Raw genomic sequence first — 21,986 nt, 5'->3', positions numbered from 1 at the left:
GATTTGATTTTTCAGACTAGCAAAAATGTTGTTTTTGTTACGCTTTTGGTTACGAATTGGTTATGACTTACTCAAATTAAAACTTAAAACTTATAGGTATATATTCCTGTGCAAAAAAAAACAATTCTAGCTGTCGTTTTGAAAATGTTCAAAACCATATTCTTAAATTTATGTTAAAACATATATAAACCAATCCTCGCTCGTTCGATTAGAAGTAATTGCTCCTCTTGCCTACCCTTGACAGTTCAGAACGAGTTGATGTAAATTATTATCTTTAAAGTTTGAAGCAACTATATAAACGAGGTATTCTCACCATTGTCAGAATAAAAATGTAGTTATTCGAAATAAAAGCATGGAACGAGCCAAACCAATTGATAATTCATCCTCGGTGCTTCGTTACTGTACTAATTTAAAAGGATTTCTCTATAATTAAAAACAAGTACCACAAAAAATATGTCATCAAAGTTATAATTCTTGCACCAATCAATGCCGGAAGGAATAATTCAGTTAAAAATGACTTACGTTTAAAGAATTGTCTTTGTCTCGCTGTGCTACGGGAGATTAAATGATCAAGCTTTTTTTGATCGTGAGAATTTGATCTTTGTCGTCGTTCAGTTCGTTCATCAGTTCCAGAAGCTGAATTAGAGCTAGAAGTTCAAACAGAAGAGGTAAGAATACAATAGTTGCGGTGTCTAAATATATGAATGAATGAACTCACCATGTTTGTCTTTTTCGCCAAGCATCATGATTAGTATTCCAGATTCTTTGTTCATTGCAATTTCGCTGAGAATTTTCATTGGTGAAGTTTTGTCCTGTAGACAGAATTGTTTAAGTACTTGTAGAATATCCGACAACATGTCACTGCCCAAGTTTACTCCCAACAGTTTGTGTAGCGGTGCGTTTTCAAGTGTCTGCCGAATTGAAACAAAAAACAGAATTAGGAAACGAATTTTACATGTAACAAATATTACCTTCAAATATTGGTATTTCTCTTCGGCTGTCTTCAAGTTACACCAGGAATGGTAAAACTTGACGCTACTCGACGGAATAGAAGGGAATGGATTTGACGTGCCTGACAAGCCAGACGCTTTAATATTAGATCTTTCTTCTTGTTTTTCTTCGGGTGACATCTTTGCTTGTGTGTTTGCCGTTTGAGAGGATTCTCCGGATTTGCATTCGGTTCCTTGAGCAATTCCCGATGGGCACTGAAAATAAATCGTTCGATATTCTTGATTCTTTACTGTCAAAAGGTCCACTGAGTAGTGTATGTACAAACTTATTATTTTTTTTTTAATCGTATTTTCGTTGACTCAGAATTTTAAGGTTTTAACAACAGAGCCATTCGTCTCCAGGGAAAAATAAAAAATAATCCCGCTGATGCAACTTTCGACCCACTTAGTTTAAGATAGCATGTTGAGCTCTTACTTTACTTGTTTCCAAATTCTTACCTACTAAAAAAATGAGAGACTCAAACGCAATATAACCCTTTGCGTGACATTTTGATCGTTTTGGAGTTAAGTATACTGAAAAATTCTATTGTTTCCAAATTCTCCGACGGTATACAAAAAAAAAGAGATTGGCTTATTGGCTTGTTATTTTGGCTCCTACAATTTTTTTTTTTCAAATATTTTTACGATGTTAGTCACAAAAATCAGACTTTCCCAAAAATCCCCTGTCCTCTTAACATCATTTCTATTAGTTTACTTATACAAAATATTGTTTGTGACTATCTAAGCTCCATCTGGAGGTTGAACCGCCAACTTTTCTGACAAAACTAAATTTTGGGACACCCCATTGCACGATATACGAATGCGAAAATGGCAACTTTAGCAAAGAAAGCTCTCAGTTAATAACTGTGGAAGTGCTCATAAGAACAGTAAGCTGAGAAGCAGGCTTTTTGCCAGTGAGGACATAACGCCAAGAAGAAGAAGAATTCTGTCAAGAAAAAATAAGTTTTTCGGTATTTTACACCATTTAGATGCGCAGTGATGAACTAGCCAAACGAGTTAAAAATCACTTTAATAAAGAAAAAAAAACATTTAGATGCAAGGAAAATATTCAACATCCAAAAAATCAAGCAAGAGTAGGCTCGCTGATTCGACTTATTGTCTTGTTTTTTTAAGTTTGCTGCATGTTTAGTAAAATTATATCAAATCCTTCTGGAGCAAACATTCAAATTTGATTGTGACGGATTTCCGCTAGATTCTACGCCTGAAACATTTTGAACATGAGCTGTCTATAGAATGATTTTGCATCAGAATTTCAAGCGTGTGAATTATGAGACAGATATCAAATAATACTGCTCTTGTTAATTGATGTAGAGTTGTATGTGGGATCTTTCCACGTCGATTACATCCTACCACATTTAAGTACCGTAAAACGGGTTTAATAATGCGGGTAACTTCGATAGTGCGGGACCACAACATACAAAACGAAATAAGATAGTATATGTTAATCAGTTAAGCAAAACGAATGCAACAGTAACGAATATTACTATGACACTTCATATCAGAGCTATTTTCATTTGAATCGCAAAATTTTAGACTTATTATACGAATATTGAAAATTGATGCAACTTTAGTAATTTTGAAACGTTCACGAACAACCTGTTCTACAATCATTATTTGATATAGTTTTGAATAGTTCGTCACTTATATTTGACAGCCTAGTTATAATAGAACTTGAATGTGGTCTTAAATCTCTTAGCGAGAACCATTTTTACAAACTGTGACCATTTTTGTAATCTAAGTTAGAAATTACCATATAACGATAAACGCCTAGAGGTATGCAAAGCCCTTCAAATGTTCGCAAATCATTCAATTTTGTTTAATTTATGCTCCATTACCAAAGTTACCCCAAAACAGAAAACTGACTTTCGATTATATGAAAAATTATATATCCATTCAAAATAAAATTTTTGGTAATCTATCAACTGCAATCGATAGCTAGGATGCCAGTACTTGTTTTAAAAATAAAAATTGAAATTCTTTGAAGCGGCATGCATAAATATTCAAGATTTCTTCGAAAAAACTATCATAGTTACGATTTTCAAAAACTTTTTAGTGATGGAACCGGACACTATTCAAGATTGATGTTCATTTTTAGGTTTTTGAAATAGATGCGTCTACCCAAAGTTATTGAGCAAAAGACACGCATTTTTCACAAATTTAACAATTAAACAAAATTCAAAGCGATGACATGAAGTTTTTCGACATAAATTTGCTTGTTTGAGTGGAATCAACATGTTTGAGCAGAAATTGAAATTTTTGATAACACTCAAAATTTCTTTTACTCAAAAACACATATTTTAGGAACCCGTTTGCCTGTAACCTAAAATTCAAAGCGATAACAGTTTTTTGAAATTGATTGTGAAAGCCAAGTCACCATGTTTTAGTAAAAAAAAATAACTTCCGATAAACTCAACATTTATTTTACCCAGAAAACCACACAAAAAACGAATTTCCTGAGCTTTTTGGTCAGTAAATCAAAATTGGAGGCTATGACATGTAGTTTTTTCGACATAAATTTGCTTGTTTTAGTGAAATGAAGATGTTTGAGCAGAAATTTTAATTTTTGATTACACTCAAAATTTATTTTACTTAAAATATAACACTCAAAATTTGAGCTTTTTTGTCGGTAAATCAAAATTGAAGGCTATGACATGTAGTGTTTTCGGCATGAATTTACTTGTACACGGAAAAACCATTTTACCTAATTTTTGAGTAGACTTTACCCAAAATTAAGTAGGGTAAATGATGGCTTCGGCACCCTGAGGGTATTTTCGGCAGCACTAACTTATCGTCCTTGTTTCAATTTATCTACGGAACAAGAGTTAACTTCACTGTACTCAACATATTCCTTGAACTATAATCTTCCATGTAAATCACATCTTTCACAAAAATATTGTATAACATGGGTTTTATCGTTAAATGAAATAAATGCTTACGAAATTTTCGTCATTCGTGAGCTGCCGAAAAAAACAACACAAGAACAGCATACAAAAACTTACCACTTTAAAAAGTCCAATTTTCCGCTCCAATGCCGATTTTTTCACAACAGCTACGCACCGATCACTTATGCACTATTGAACTTTGTATTTGTGCATAAAGCACTCGCAAATACTTATTTTTTATGCTTTAAATCACAAATTAAAATTAATGCACTTTGATTTCCTCGGCAATCACTTTTTATTACGGGAACAGGTTGCCAGAAAACCATATTCAATTGCGGTGTATTTTTTATTCACGATTTAAATTCACAGAAAAAAACGAACATGACTAATTAATTTATTGGAATTAGGCAACAAAGCATGCATTGGTAACAATTGAACCTTTTAATACTTTCTTATTTGAAGATTGTAGTGCATAATCTTCAGTATACTGAGAAGCACATAAAATATACGTCTTTCAATAGTTGAACTATATTGGCAACACTCCTGTTGTTTTACAGGCAATCAGAGCATGATGTTTTTTTTGTCAAGTCATAAGTGAATTGATTTGCAAAGGGCCAATTCTGATTTTCTCATACACTGAGAAAAATAGGAACGCAAATAAATTTTATTGGCAAAGTTTAGATTTTTCCGAATCCGAAAAATTCGTGGAACATCGCAATCGGTATTTTTTTATGTTACCATTCATTCTCTCGATAACATGATGATAGAGCAGCAACCTTCACAGACCACAACCATATCGAGCCATTCAGCGGGTCAGTTCAATTCACGGTGAAATTATTTACCTTTCGAATTTAAAGAAGTTTGAAAACAAATGTGCAAGTACCGTCGTTGGGGGTGAGTTTTGGCAAAAAATGCGTAAGTCCTCATTTATTTTTCAACAAATTTCGCAATTTGACTTGATATGTTCGGCTAAATATGAGAATACATTGCAAATTCTGAACAAATAAATAAAATTTGATTATTTTCCTTTAAATTGGAGACGTAAAATTAGCCCAAATTCACCCCTTCGAGAGGAAGTGACATTGGTCCAAACAAACTTCACTCAGAAAATTGAACTATCGATAAACATAGGAAACCCTTATGAAGATTCGCCGCAAGAAAAAGGATTGAAATTCATAAATTTACGTTATAAAATCAAATTTGAAAACAAAAATATATTTTTACCATTATCACGTCTATCTTTTGATACTATGAGTAGTAATAGGGATACTATCACTTCTTGAAAAAAGATGGATACCTCTATCACACTATCTGCAAAATTTTATAGCTATCCCTATCTATCCTATCATTGATACAAAAACTGAAACCAAAATCTTGCGCATAATGGGAAAAAGCTAATAGAAATAACTCAAGGTATGTTCTCATGGATATTTTCGGAACGGGCACGACGAGGGAATAACGGAAATCGATGTCCGACGCCATTTTGAAATCTAAGATGGCGGCCTCCGGTTAAGGAAAATCGTTGAAAACTCATGCAATATGGGTATTTTCGAAACGGGTGCGATGAGAGGATGACGGAAATCGATGTCCGACGCCATTTTTAATCTAAGATGGTGACCTCCGGTTAAAGAAAATCGTTGAAAACTCATGCAATATGGGTATTTTAGGAACGGGCGCGATGAGGGGATGAAGGAAATCGATGTGCGACGCCATTTTGAAATCTAAGATGGCGGGCTCCGGTTTGGTAAAATCAGGTCCGTCACACTCGGGCTCAGATTCGGTACCACTTCTAGTACTGCATTTGGTCCGTCGGTAGTACAAAAGGTACCCAAGTTTGACAGATCGCAGTACACTTTTCACGGCATTCTAGATTACCTTATGAGCCATAAAATTTTGGGCAACTGCAAGGGACATGGAGGTCTTTAATTTGTCTTTGGTAAAATCATTAAAAACCGATGCAATATGAGTATTTTCAGAACGAGTACAATGAGGGGATGACGGAAATCGATATCCGACGCTATTTTGGAATCCAAGATGGCGGCCTCCGGTTAAGGAAAATCGTTGAAAACCCATGCAGTATGGATTTTTTCGAAACGGGTGCGACGAGAGGATGACGGAATTCGATGTCCGATGCCATTTTGAAATCCAAGATGGCGGCCTCGAGTTAAGGAAAATTTTTGAAAACTCATGCAATATGGGTATTTTTAGAACTGGCGCGACGAGGGGATGACGGAAATCGATGTGCGACGCCATTTTGAAATCTAAGATGTTCCGAAAATACCCATATCGCATGGGTTTTGAACAAAAAATCTAACGTTCCGAAAATACCCATATCGCATGGGTTTTGAACAATTTTCCTTGACCAGAGGCCGCCATCTTGGATTTTAAAATGGCGTCGGATATCGATGTTCGTCATCCCCTTGTTGTGCTCGTTCCGAAAATACCTATATTGCATGGGTTTTCAGCAATTTTCCTTGACCGGATGCCGCCATCTTTGATTTCATAGCGTCGAACATCGATTTTCGTCATTCCCTCGTCGCGCCCGTTCTGAAAATACCCATACTGCATGGGTTTCCAACAATTCTTACACTCCTGAAGCCGCCACTTTGGATTGCTATATATGGAATTTAGTTAATTTTCTATATCCATCGTCCAACAATTTTTATTCTATAATATTATCAATTGATAAAGACAGACCCTCTATCATTGTTATTTGAGAGGTGTTGTACTGATAGTATCATCATCATCATGAGAATTTTTTGGGATAGGGATACTATCACTCTATCGTCTATCTCTGATAGAAACCATTCTCTCAGTGATACTATCAGGATAGTTTTGATGCCTGAACCTGGAATCGAACCTAGATCCTTGCGATCGATAGGCTCGTGCGCACTCCCCTCGTCTATCGACGCTTTGATGTGGGGTGATGCTAAAACGATACATAAAGCTTTCGTATTGCAATAATCGTTCCATCTTTCTTAAGGCAAGATGTATGAATTTCTATAGCCCAGATCGCCGCGTGTAGAATTGATACGCAATAAGAACAAATCAAGAGAATCGTGTTCGACCATTCCCCTCTCCGCAAGGGTCTTTGTATGAAAAAATAAATTTTGTGTTTGAGCCTACTCCCCCTCCCCCTAGAGCGTTACGTAATTTGTGGACGGTGCCTTAGTCTGCACAAATTTAGTGGCGTTGTGTATTCAATATGACTCCCAGCTATTCTATTTATAACTGCAGTTGCATGCAATGCTGTTCTCAGTGTAGTCTGTTTTTTCTGCATTGGCCCTTTCAACGGGTAGAATATAATGAGTGACGTTTAAATTCAGGCATTGTCAACAAATACGAAAAGTTACCAATACATAACCTAGTTTTTGTTAAGTTTTGGATTGCCGAAGTGAACATTTTTGTTGCCGACAATAGTAAATGCATTGCCGATAAAAGAACAAGTGCCTCGTGACTTTGGTGAGGGAAAATAGATGATTTAGAGAACAAAATAGTGTTTTGTGCATAATAATTACTAAATAAAGAGTGCTCAAGTGCAGTTCAGGTGTATCCTGCTAATTGTTGTGCTTCATTGTTCTGTATAATTGTGTTCTTCAAAGTTCAGCTGCTTAGGCTGCCGACAATACGTAAGTTCCCCTATATCGATTATTCTCTCAACCCAAAATCTCTCGATATTCTCTCTTTTCCCCACCAATGTTGTCAAAAAAAGAGAGAGCTGCACCTACCTAATGGGGGTAGTTTGCCCAATGATCTATTCAGCCATTACCCAAAACATGATGAATGCAACCTGACAATACGAAACCATTAGATCCGTTAAACCTTCCCGAAGACCTAACCCCGAATTTTGACCAAATTGAATGCTCATATTTTTGCGATCTTCCTTGTTCGTTGGGGTATTTCTATAAATTGTCGAATGTATACGCAAAAAAATCAAATTCAAGTAGAATCTATTGACCTTCCCTCTCCTCAATATAAGAGGTCTAGTAAGAAATGAATACAATTTACTTGATTTTAGTAATTCTTTTTATAAGTTATTAATTTATTTGTATGCTGTGCACTTATTCTACGAATTGTAGGGTACTGAATTTTCCATATATGACTCCCGCCCACTTTCAAACGGGAATAGACAACTTATTCTGGAATGGCACTAGACTTTATACTGACAACAATTATAAATGCATCGCTAAAGAACAGCCGATGATAAAAGAAGAAAAAATCATTGATGAAAACGTTAAAAAATTATGATGCCGAATAGTCCATACAAGCGCAACTTTTGGAAGAATAGTCGATAATTAAAAGAAGGACAATTCTCTTGTTGGAAGTTGTAATACGTACAAGATGTAATACTGACAAGTAATGCAGGAGCTTATTTTCAAGGTCCCCGTCTGAAGTCACTGTCAAACTTTTGAATTCCGCCTCAAGACAAATTGTGCCAGTCGATTTTTTTTGGCGGCTATCGCTCAAATTCAACTAAAACAGTACAACTCGGCTGTTCTATTAACTCAAAGAAGGGAAAATCATTGGTTAAAAGTACACTCTGGCATTATACAACCTCGAAAGAACAGCCGATGATTTGAAAGAATAAAAAATTACAGATAGAAATGTTAGTAGTTATTACGCCGACAATGCCCAATGAGCCAAATTTGGGTAAAATGCATTATTCTCAAGCTTGGGTTGATTGAACTCAATTTTGCGTTGAACCAAACCAAATTTAAGTAAATTTTTATTATGGCTTTAAAGGCAAAGTACCTAATGGTGGCCTTGGAAATTTAGCCAAATTTGGGTTATTGGACTCAACTACGGTTTTGCGTCGAAACAACTCAAATTTGAGTAGATCCGCGTTGCCGTGTAGATGTCAAGTGAACATGTTTGAGCAGAAATAGTAATTTTCGATAACACTCAAAATTTATTTTACCTAATATACTAGGAAAACCCCTATTTTTTACTCCCATTTGCCTGTAACTCAAAATTCAATGTGATGACATGTATTTTTTGGACATGAAACTGATTGTAAAAGTCAAGTGAACATGTTTGAGTAAAAAAACTAATTTCCGATAACACTCTAAATTTATTTTACCCAGAAAACCACACAAAAATCGAATCTCCTGAGCTTTTTTGTTGGTAAATGAAAACAGCAGTATATGCCATGTAGTTTTTACGGCATGAATTTACTTGTAGGTTTCAAGTAAACATGTTTGAGTAAAAATAGAAATTTTCGATAGCACCCAAAATTTTCTTATACCTAGGAAAACTCCTATTTATGGACCCAACTCAAAACTCAATGTGATGACATGTACATGGTGTCCATTCTAAATCAGTTTTTCAATTCCCGGATTTTTCCCGGATGCCTAAAAATTTAAAACCGGGCTACATTATAATCCTAGGACCTAATACTTTCCGTAATTTTCAGACCTTTTGGTTTGGATAGTTGATTTGACTTTCAAAATATTAATTTCATTTAGTCATAATTTTATTTTGTGGAAAATAATAGTAGTTTAATAGAACGCTAGCTGATTGTATGCAAAATATGAGCGATGTACACGGCGAAAAAATGTTGAAAATATGATTCATTTCAAAATAGTTCAAAAATACAGGTTGTGATTCTTCTTAATTAACTTTCTCAAAACTGTATGAAATTACTTACGTCGATTTGAAAAAGTAATCGAAAATTGTCATAAATGGATCATTAAAATAACCAAAACGGCTGCTATGGAAAGCATAGATAGCGCCACGGTAGCCTTGTGTTTGACAGAACAGCACTGCTGTCACAATGTTAAATCAATTTAACTTTACAGTGGCGCCTTTGTTATGATGCGGTGAGCACTTGCAAAAACTATCTCAATGATCCATTCATAACAGCATCTTTCCATCAATCTAAGATTTTTTTAAGAATCTCGAAAAGAAATAAACAAAAATTGGCCCAACAATACATAAAGGATCTCACCATTTATTCATCCACCAAAGATCTCACCATGAATTTATTAGGGATATTTTAAGAGAATATCGCTGAAAGAATTCACTGCAAATATGCAGATATCCATTCAAATACCAGGGACCTCATAAGGACCTTGCCATAGTACAAACAACCCAAACAAGTCTTAACCATGAATAACTATATCCAGGAATCTGTCAAACAGTGACAGCAATAAATTTGCATAGGTTTTCAGTTTCCTTAGAAAGTTCACCAAAAATCATGCTAGATAAGTTTTTACCAATCGTTCGTAATTTGCTAAAAATTAAAAGAAAAATAGCCAGAGATCTACTTGAAATTTTATTAGTAATACTCTTATTAACTTTTCAGTGATTTTATAAAGCACCTTCGAGTATATGCCTAGAGTCTTGTTATGATTACTGCAATGATCTTTTCAATAATGTGCCAAGAATCTTTATAGATATCTATCAAGCATTTAAACAAGAACCTTGTCGACAATCTCTAGGGATCCTAGAATTTGTTCAAGGATGTTTCGTACGATCTCCTTTGAATCGGCTGAATATCCCTCCGCCAGAAATGTTCAAATCATCTCACAAGAAATGAATATAAATTTCATTTTCATTTTCATTTTGCAGCGTTTGGTGGGGCAATGAGAGCGCAAGTCAGTCCAAAGCCGGGGTAAGGGATAGGTAATGGCCGTAATAGTCTATGCGGACCACTTGAACACCATCGGAAAGGATAAGAAGGGTTGGGGTAGGGTATAGGGAATGGAGAAGACTTGACACAGTAATGCGATTAATGCTGCAAAATGTAAATGTGCTGAAAGCAATTTAATTTGAGTTTTGAAGTTTGATTTGACTTATTAAAATTCCAAATAGATCGGCCATTGTACAAGTAAGAAAGAATATGCTGATCGCTTTCTAGAAATTTTATAAACAACAAAATAATAACAATATGAGAGTGATGCTAAGGGCTGCTGATGGCACAATGCGACGCTTTAGGAGATTTTGATACTGATTGAACATTACTATACAGAGCGCAATTTAATCGATGGTGATAACTTTACAAACTTTATCTGTTTTTACACTGATTGACGATGCTGATTTATATAAAAATATTTAAAAAATATTTGATATTAGTTCATTTGTTTGTGTGATCTAGGTGTTAATAATGGAAAAATTTTACATACCCTTGATGAAATACTTCCCTGACCAGAAATATTATATTTTGAGCGCCCTTTTCGAAGCTATTCTATCCAGGTATCCATGTACTGCTTTCAATCCTGAAATTATTCTTATTGTGCATGCTCATGCATTATATTAGTGATGCTCATAATCATGCAACAGATAAGAAGAAGAGAAAAAGAGAATATAGGAACAGTGATTAGTAATGAGTTAATTATGTAGTTTTGTTAGAATTATAAACAATTAAACAGCAGTAATGAATAACTTATAAAATTACTTTGCAGCATAGCTGAGCCTTTCGGAACGTAAGACCGATGTATAAAAATAATTTGTTTCGAAATTGTCCGCGTGGTCTTCTAGTGCCCCTATTAGATCAGAATCAGTCATAGACATACATATCGAATGCTCGCCATGACCCTATGACCAACATTTGTATATGTATATACTTAGCTGATGTGGCTGTTCTAATAGGTAGTTCTTTCACTCATTGATTGTCTTCAAAACCTTGTCAAGTATAGAAAATTGATTTTATTTCATTTATAACTACATTAAAGCTACATTGTACTTATTAAGTATTAGGTATCATTTTATGTTTTTATCACTATTGATATTATCAAGGCCAGAATTCCCAGTGAGTGAAGAATTTTATAGAACTAGAACACCATAGAAGATCGCTTAACATTACCTAATCATGGAACGGCTTTTTGCTCTATTATTTTAGGTAGATGCTATTGATCTCCCTTTGCTCCTATCCGCAACCCGGTGCACGCGCCCTGTTGGTTTTCGAAAACCTCGTAGAAGATTACAAACCGTCAATGGCATTCCCAATTACTACCCCACATTGCACATTCAAGGGTCTGATTGTGCTCCTAACCCACCCTCAGTCTGTAATCTTCTCGCCAGTTTGAAATTATATTTTCCCGAAGTGAAAGTAATTTTGATGAGTGATAGCGTAGTGCAGCCCAACTGCATAGTACAGTAGTTTAACCAGAATCTTTAGGTCAGAAGATAAAATCTAAATTTTGTAATAAAAAGGTTGCCATTGCTTTGAAATTTACCCAACATCTAATCAAAACTACTAACAACAGCGATCAATTATCAAAATTCATCGCTCCCTGGAAAATATAATCCCAAGCCCAGGGAAGAAATGAATATAAATTGCAGAAAAAAATTGCCAAGAATCTCTCCAAGAAAGCAACAATTTTTTAGCTTAAAACTGTTAAGTATCCCTTTAGCATCTCACCAAAAGTAAGTTTTCATTCGAAGTTAGAGTACTCTGGGAGTCGTTGTGCCATTTTTTTTCTGTTTCGTTCACCTAATTTTCAAAATTAAAACAAATTGATACTCTTATGTTTCGAACACATATTTTTCCCGGTGTGTTCTACAATTTCCCGGGTATTTCCCGTATTTTTTCCCGGTCATTTGGAATTCCCGGGTTTTTCCCGCTTTTCCCGGATGGATGGACACCCTGCATGTAGATTTTTCATCATTAAATTAATTATGAAAGTCAAATGAACATGTTTCAGTAAAAATAGAAAAAAATTCCGATCTCTTTCAAAATGTATTTTATTCTACAACACAAAAACGGATTTTTCCTTAGCTTTTTTTCGTTTGTTTCGTTGGCGATAACGTCTGTTAAAAATTAAGGCGATAACGTGTAGTTTTTCCATAATTAATTTGCGTGTTAAAGTGAAATGAACATATTTGAGTTGAAAAAAATGTATTGATTGCACTTAAAATTGATTTTACCACGAAAACTACACAAAAACGTATTCACAGAGCTAGATCGTTTGTAAATCAACTTTGAAGGATATGACATGTAGATTTTTTCCGGCATGAATTTGCTCTAGTGAACATATTTGAGAACTTTGAGAAAGGCTCCGTTGCTTGTAAATTGCAATTCAACATGAATTTGATTGTAGAAGTCAAGTGAACGTGTTGGGAAGGTATATACATTTTGGACTACACTCAAAATTTATTTTACCAAAACTACTAAGGAAGGCCCTATTTTTTAACCAGTTTTCTGTTACTCAAAACTCAAAGCAATGACATATATTTTTTGTTTCAACATAAAATTGATTGTGAATGTCAAATAAACATGTTTAAGTAAAAAAAACAAATTTCCAATTGCATTAAAAATTTATTTTGCAAAGAAAACACACATAAAACGTATATTCTGTGCTTGTTTTGTCTATAAACCAAAATTGAAGCTTATGGCATGTAGCATTTTCAGCATTAATTCACTTTTAGAAGTCAAGTGAACATGTTTGAGTAGAAAATGAAATTTGTGACTACAAACACAATTGTTTTTACTTAGAAAACAACACAAAAAAAACTTATGTCCTGAGTTTGTTCGTTTATAAATCAAAGCTGAAGGTTACTCAAGGTTATGTAGTTACATGTAGTTTTCTCGGCATGAATTTACTTGTAGAAGTCAAGTAAACATGTTTGAGCAGATATGAAATTTTTGATCACAATCCAAATTTCTTTTATTAAATATACTACGAAAACCCTATTTTCTGGATCAGTTTAAATTCAAATCTAGGATATGTTTTTTCGACATTGATGTACTTGTTTAAAAAAGTGGGCATGTTTGAGAACAGTGAACAGTGAGTGAAAAACTACAAAACAATCTTTTCTAAACTTTTCTGCCTGTAAATCAATATCGAAGACTATATGTTTTTTTCTGCACGAGGTTGCTTAAAGAAGTCTAGAGAACATATTTCGGTATAGACTTCTACAAGTAAATTCTTGCCGAAAAAACTATATGCCTACAACCTTTAGTTTTAATTTACAGACAAAAAAAGCTCAGGAATCACGTTATATGTGTTGTTTTCCGGGTAAAATAAATGTTGAGTGTTAGCAAACATTATTTTTTTTTTGCTCGAACATGTTCACTTGACTGTAATAATCGATTTTTTGTCGGAAAAACTATATGTCATCGCATTGAATTTTGTTTTATTGTTGAATTCGTGAAAAAATGCGTTTTTCAAAAAACTAGGAAGTGACTTTTGCTTAAAAACTTTGGGTAGACGCATCTGAGACTCCGGCTAGCGCAGCCTAGTCTGTTCATTTTTGTGCTACTGATAAATATGTAACTCTAGCTATGGTTTGACCATACAAAATATCAGGATGAAGGGAGAAAGCATATTATAAATAAATACAATCGCAAAACCAAACTGTCGCTACTAACGAAGCAACCAATACTACAAAACAACACGACAGAAGAAAAACATATCATTGTTTTTTAAAGAAGAACATATAATTGTTTTCCAAAAAAAAAAAACATGTCATTGTTTTTCTTAAAAAAACACTCATTGATTTTTGAAGAAAAACATATGTCAAATATAGAAAATTGATGGTATCAGATTGATTACTGCAGTAAGGGTGCTCTGTTTTTATTAGGTATCATTTTTGTATTATTTTTCAAGTGAAAAATTAATATCAAGGCCAGAATTCCCAGAGAGTGAATTAACATCACCTAGTCATAGAACGGCATTTTGCTTTATTATTTAAGTCGATGCTGCTGATCTCCATTTGTTCCTATCCGCAACCCGGTGCACGCGCCCTGTTGGGTCTCGAAATACCTCGTGGAAGATTACAAATCGTCAATGGCATTCCCATATACTAAACCACATTGCACATTCAAGGGTCTAACTGGGTCTTAACCCTCCCTCAGTGTGTAATCTTCTCACCAACTCGAAATTATATTTTCCTGTAGTATACATGATTTCAATGAATGGTAACCGTATTATGCAGTAGGATAGAATACCCCAAAAAATCTGATTGTAAAATAAAACTGCCATTGTTTTAAAGTTCATGCAACCTCCAATCAACACCACAAAATACAGCGATCAATTATCTGGAATCAACGCTCGCTGCGAAATTCCAAGCCCAGGGATGTTACACAAGCTGCTGTTTATGCATGTAAACGGTTTACAAGAGGCTAGCATTACTGAATAAGTACAATTGAAGTTGATTTAAAGTGGGAAAGACCCCACTAGAGCAACAGATGTTATAATTTAATTATAACATTACCACGACATTTGTAAGACTCTTTCCTACTAAAAATGAACTTAAATTGAAAATTCAACTTATACAATAACTGTTTATATGCAGCAATTGCAGATTAAGTACCATCAACCACGAAAGACCTCCATGTTCTTTGCAGTTGCCCAAAATGTTATGGCACATACGGTAATAGAGCAATATCTAGAATACCGTGAAAAGTGTAGTATCAAACTTGGGTATCTTTTGCAGTACCAAGGGACCAAATGCAATACTAGAAGTCTTTGGTGCATAACCATGACATGTGTGGTAAAAAGTTAGAAATGGTTCCTCGCCGAAGTTGGATTTTTCTTCGAACCTATGCGAGATACCTAACTTCGGAAGCAGGGTGCAATCGATTCGCATCTGGATGCGCTCGAATTTGGGTATCATTTTCTAACAATTTACCGAACTTACAATACTTAGGTATTGTACAATCTTTCGGAGGCCTATTGAGTAATCTTTTTTAGTTTGCATATAAACACTTCGAACCAAACGATGAGCATATATTAACAAGAAAACACGCCGATAGCATGTTGTAGATCAACGCACAAAAAAAAAACAATCATGCAATGCAACAATGGTTTCGCAAACTTACGTTTCCTTGATTAATCTTTTCTTTCTCTTGTTTCACTTGTTCTGCTGGCTGCGGCATACTGGAGCGGTTCTTTGAATCCAAGATCGGCTTAATAGTCGTTGCTCCTTTTTCATGCAACTCAGGACAGCTAGGCACTTTGTTACTGTTGTTACCAAAGGAATTGGATTCACAACTTGCTGTTGGTTTACCGAATGGTTCACTAGGTGGACTTGATGGTGTAGTGGGAGGCGAAAAAAGTTGCATTAACTTGGACTTCGCAGACGATGGAAACAGATGTTCCAACTTGTTTTCCACTTTTGGTTCCACTACACGTTCACCGGTATTATTGTTGAATATTTTGTCAATGACTGAGTCTGGAATTGTTTCGTAATTGGATGCGATGACATAGTTGGAAGGATTTGATTTTGGATCGACAGAGCAAGAAACTTCAGAGATAGCAATCCTTTTCAGTGGTTTCTGTAAAGATATTGTGCTTTTTAGTATAATGCTTAGATAATAATCAATAAATTTACCTTAGAACGTAGATGAGGAGCTTTTTGGGTGAAATTAATAACGGACGTATTCTTCCGTAGTTCATCCCAATTATGAGGCTCAGGGTTTTTCTCTTTATGGAGAAGCTGTTGCAAACGTTCCAAATCTCTTACCGCGGTTTGCCTTTGTTTCTCGTCCTTCACTAATTCAAGGAACTTTTTCAAGTCTCTTATGGCTTCTTGGTAGTTTCCACGATGCTCTTGAACGCATGCTCGCCGGTAGTAAGGGCGAAAGTAATTATTATCCAGCTCAATGGCTTTATTACAATCTTCCAAACAGCTGTCATAATTCTTTAGGTGATAATAAGCTAAGCCACGATTGTTATAATAGATAGGTTCATTAGGAAAGACGGAAACGGCCTTCGTGAAACAGTCACATGCTTGTTCATAGTCCTTACTTGAGAGATACTTATTTCCCAAAGCCTTATGCTTGTCTGCTTCAGTTCTCAATCGTCCTTCAATCCTCTGCATGTCTTGTTTGGTTCTTGTTATATCAGAAGCATCTTTCGTCATTTTCAAAATTCTTTGACATTCTGTGTAGGCTGTTGCACTATTGCCCATGTATTCATACGCCAACATTCTACGGTAGTATGTATTGGTATACGTATTATCCAGATCAATTGCAGAATTACAATCAGAAATGCATTCTTCATATCGCTCTAGCTTGAAATAACAATAGGCTCGGTTAAGATAATAATCTGGCTTGTGACTGTTGAGTTCAATAGCTTGGGTATACATTTCGATAGCATCAAGGTCGAGCTTTTCATTGTACGAGCTTGCATCTGCTCCACCTTTAGCCATTCTACAAAACTCATTTCCTTTCCTGTTATAATGCTCTGCTTCATTGACATCCTTCGAAATAGTTGATTCGCTGAATAATTCCTGTTTTTCTGAAGCTAGTTGATCTTCCGCAAACTTATTCATTTTATCAACATGACTTCTGATCGGTGTCGTAAATCCTTCCTGTGAAACGTACCCGAAAACCACATTTCAGTTATGCTGCACCATTGAGCGTTTCCCATTTAAAACACAACTACAAATAAAGCCACACGAAAAACATACTATTTCTACAGTCGAAGTTTACTATAACGTTCAGGCAACAAATTTTCTGCTGAGACGTTTGTTGGTCCCTAGTTGAATAGTTCATTGTTAAGATTACACAGATGACTCGATTTAGTCAGTACTATTTTCATAACGATTTTCAGCTCCCTTTTAAAAATTAGTCCAATCTTTACAATATAATGAAGTAAGAAGATAATACACAATTTGAGTTGACTTTTTTTGTTTCTAGAAAAAAAATTAGTTTCACACATTAAGAATGAAAAGTTAAAAAAAAGTTTGATATCCACCTTTTAACGAGCATTTTTAGGAACGCATGCTTAAACTATAATTTGAAACTCAAGGGAAAAATGGGTCAGGACCCACGTATCTTCTAATACACAATTTGAGTTGACCTTTTTTGTTTCTAGAACAAAAAATAATTTCACACATTAATAAGATATGATAATAAGCGAATGAAAAGTTAAAAAAAAGTTTGATATCCGCCTTTTAACGAGCATTTTCAGGAACGCATGCTTGAACTATTATTTGAACCCAAGGGAAAAATGGGTCACCCTGTGTTGAATTAATTTTTTCTCTGAACAAATAGGTATGCAGTACACACAATTTTTTCTACTCACTTTGTCTTTAGAAATGTAATGAATCGCTTACGAAAATTAGCGGTTTTCATTAATATTTTGAAGAATCAATAAAACCAACACGTATTCCTCAAGTAGCTATACGTTTGTCATCGAAAAAATATTCATGTCACAAAAAAATATAAATTGCGCTTCAAAATGACACTGACCTATTTTGCAACCTGACCCATCGTGCCACTTTTTACCCTACATAGAGCAAAGAAAAAGAACTACTTAGACACTCCCATGATTCACTTTGGCATGGAGATTTTTTTTTGTATGGTATTCAGTTGGAGCTGCCTGACAGCTTAACTTGTCAAGGCTGAACCCTCGGTCTGGCTTTTGCCAAGTTTCCCCTCTACCAGGACCAATACTCAGACGGACTAGGCAATGGCGCCCACATGAACACTGCTTTTTTTATTAGTATTGTGACGTGGTAGTTTTTGAAAAGTACCCATATTCCCTTACTTCTGAGAAAAGAAAGCATTGTGCAAATCAGCAGCTCCATCAGAAATTGTTTGAAATAGTAGTGTAGTAGTGTCATTACTAATACTGTCTAGTCGAAATGGTTTTGAATATTTTGTCATTCAAGTGCTATTCTGATTACTCCTGTCTTTTACGTAAGAATAGAGTCTTAAATGTCAATTGTCGTCAAGTCTTAACAATATTAGGCTGTTTAGTAAGAGTTCTAGTTAATTTCATTTTTTGTTGTTAAAAGTATTTATTGGTCATTCCGTTCATATATCCTTAAAGAAAAAAGTCGCTTTCCTTGTATGTTCAACATTTTCTCGAAACTAGCAAGTGTACCCTAATGATCGATCTCAGCGTCTTACTTTCCATAGTTATTTTTATAGTGAATATTGAAGAGTAAAGTTACCTCAGGCTTCTATTACAGTCTCCTACAAGATTCACTTTTCGGTGGCAAATGCAATGCTTCACAACGCCTTCTTTCTACTTGTAAATTTTGCGAAAATGAAGCTGGAATTAGATTATTTTTACCGCTGTTACAAAAGAGGTATTTCTTATTATGGCAATGTAAAAACCATATTAAAATAAGATTGTCGCCATTTATTTCTACTCAGTGAATCTACTAGTGCATAGGTTCCCAAACTTTTTGGTTTCGCGACCCACCTAGCCAATAAGCATATTTCTTGCGACCCACCAGAGGAAAATTGTCCATAGACAAGTTGTGTACTGTAGCTTCTGATGTCACTTATTTGTTAATTCGGATTGGGATATGATCACAAGACGTAATTGATATTGGCATGCGCTATGCTTGATTGAAACTACAGTGAATAAAAATCTATTTGTTAACACGCACCTTCTCGTTACAAGATGAAAACATTAACATAGGAAACTTTTATAACAACATGAATTGTTTGAATGTCTCGACATCTATCAAAATTCCATATAGAACTGATTATATTCTTGCAAAATTTAAAATTTTCCAATTATGTGAAACTTCCACGAGTAGATGTCCTATTGCTCAACATTGGCTCTCGGAACCACACGGGATCAATATTTCTATTATAATCTTTGTTGCATGCACTTGCAAATTTCTTTCACACCCTGAAAGTTTAAAAATATTCTGTCGGAGAAAATGAAATATTTTCAAATTTAAGGGTTATTTTACATACAAAATACAAGCAAAGCAAATTTTGCAGCTAAAACAGTCCCATACCAAATGCATGGGAAATTTTCTTCGACAGAATATGTTATGTTCTTCCAACCATAAAGTCATGGAGCATGAAAGTTTGATAATAATTGAGATATTGACACCGTGAATCACACTAAAAAAAAAAGAGTGCTATGATATTCCTCTCAAACAGTTTATTAAAAATATTTGTTACATTACTCGCTATATCCATGGGCTGATAATCTCTTTGACTCATGGAAGCTCGATTATAGACCCTTTTTTTTAATAATTATTCAAATATTTTAGCCTTAGATTAGTTTTGATAGTGCCGGCTGACCCATGCCTAATCACTGGAAGAAACAATTCTAGTGATTCTATGATGAATAATTTCTAGCCAGTGGTCAAAGTTTTTGGAAACTTTAAAAAAGCTTGGAAATAAATTAATATTTTGGATTTTTTTCGCGACCCACCAAATACAGACTCACGACCCCCCAGGGGGTCGCGACCCACAGTTTGGGAAACTATGTACTAGTCATTTTCCTAAGAGTTCCTAAGTATTCCCTGCGTCGTATATGATAACGATGTATCTAGCTAGCTAATAGTAAGAGTGGCTACGGATCATTCTGGTTAGCAAAAGGCAAACTGAACGTCACCAATAGTATTAATGTCCACTTCGAATAGATTGATTATTTGAAATGGGCATCAATTCTATCAATTACGCAGAATGTCCGTTGGATCACATCCGAGATATTATTGCGTCTATGCCATATGAATTAGGACGCGGCTTTAAGCAAAAAATGCCAAAATGTGATACCACCACTACAGGTTACGCCTTTGGTTTCCATCATATGGGCTAATGGATTATGCCCTCCCATCGCGGCAAGGTCGCATAACCAAGGGGAGGGTACTTTGGCATGAAGATTTTTCTCGGTCAAATTGTCTGAATCTTTGTATTAAGATACACTTTCAATAAAAATAAATAAATAAATAGATTTGATTAGATTCAGCTTCTTACTAGGAGGATCATTCCGATTAATGTTACCCGGCTGATCAATGTTACAATGTTGAAATATGCTTCATATAGAAGTGAATCTTACCGCCGGATTTCAGATAATTCTATAGAGGAAATTTGCCCAAAATTAATCATGGAGGTGTTCATGTTTTTTTGTACAGGTAATGTACTGTATACATGAATAAATAATATTCGAAAAAGATGTTGGAACAAGTCGGAAAATGTTGGATTATTATAAATCCAGCAAAAATAAGGAAAAACTTTTATTTTATTTATTTTTTCTCAATCTTCAAGCATTGCGACTAATATTTGAACAGTACGCTGTGTTCATAAGCATCGTAAGAATGCAGCGGCCCACTTAAAGACTGATTTTAAAAAGCGGCGAATTGAGGTGTGTCGCGATTCACACTGGCGCGATCTAGTTTGGTAGCGACGCAACAATTCTAAAAAGTTTGGCTTCATAAGCACCGAATACCTGGTCCTTCGGATGGAAAGTAAAGCCGTTAGTCCCGAGATGAACTAGCCCAGGGCTAAAAAACTCGTTAATAAAGATAGAAACAAACTGGTTGGATATCAATATTTGATACTTACTGTAGATGTGTTTCTATAATAAACTTGGGACATGGTGCAATCTGAGGAGTATTATAGAATAGATTTTTTATAGAGGTCAATGGGCGACCTCTGACGAGTTTTCTTTGAAAATGTAAGTTTATCAATAGTAAATCCCATATAAACTTTGAAAAGCTTGTGATAAATTATAGTTCCACCAATCGAACTGAAATATTACACAGGTGTCATGGGACCAAAATATGGAACCCAAAATAGGACTGGAGTGAGACTTTACATTTTCCATATAATAGTGTCCCAGGCTACTGCTTATATTTACGAGACTTCAATTTATAAAACATTTCTGACTGTTGTTTTGTATAGTCTTTAGTGCTTAAAATCCCCAAACTACCCTAGAAAATGGAGAATGGCAGCTTTAAACTATTCGGAGAAGGGAGCGATTTCTTTATTTTTTAAATACTGATTTGAAAAGTTGAAAACAGTAACACATCTACAAAATAACAAACACTTCAAACTACATTATATTCCAAAGGATACCACCCTTTTCCTTACCGTACGTTTCTTAGAAACAAAGTGGTATCCAATTGGGGACTTTTCCAGATAAAACTAACCTCTTTATCTTGCTGTCGAGACTGGGCCTCCTTCTGCTTCACTTCCTGCTCCCAATCATACAGCCCTTTGATGGTATGCTGCGCTTGTTCGCACTTGGATTTCACTTCCAGCTGAGCCTTGACCGCCTGCGACATATTGGTAATACTTTCGGATTCTTTCTGAACAGACAATGAATAAAATAATGACGAATTTCACTGCTAGGAAAATCTCAAACGAAACACCAAGAAAAAGCTAACAATAACAATCAGTCGACTCAACACATTTGATGTTTACAAAAGGGATGTCCATGTCCAATCG

General features: G+C 35.0%; 1 protein-coding gene across 2 annotated transcripts; it reads right to left on the bottom strand.

Annotated features, from left to right (window-relative positions):
- Positions 1-451: 451 nt before the first annotated feature.
- LOC5565717 (RNA polymerase II-associated protein 3) lies at positions 452-21,986 on the bottom strand. 2 transcript variants are annotated; one of them, XM_021844133.1, is made up of 6 exons: positions 21,689-21,986; positions 16,169-17,149; positions 15,657-16,112; positions 972-1,205; positions 719-911; positions 452-647 (listed from the first exon to the last, which is right to left on the bottom strand). In XM_021844133.1, exons 1-6 carry the CDS (start codon positions 21,821-21,823, stop codon positions 562-564), a joined length of 2,085 nt encoding a protein of 694 aa, XP_021699825.1. In that variant the 5' UTR covers positions 21,824-21,986; the 3' UTR covers positions 452-561. The 2 variants fall into 2 exon arrangements, with proteins under 2 accessions (XP_021699825.1, XP_021699827.1); XM_021844135.1 differs by lacking the exons at positions 15,657-16,112; positions 16,169-17,149 and having other exon boundaries at positions 21,689-21,976.

Source organism: Aedes aegypti, chromosome 2, assembly GCF_002204515.2.
Source record: "Aedes aegypti strain LVP_AGWG chromosome 2, AaegL5.0 Primary Assembly, whole genome shotgun sequence".
Lineage (NCBI taxonomy): Eukaryota > Metazoa > Arthropoda > Insecta > Diptera > Culicidae > Aedes > Aedes aegypti.
This window is presented reverse-complemented; position numbering and strand designations above follow the sequence as displayed.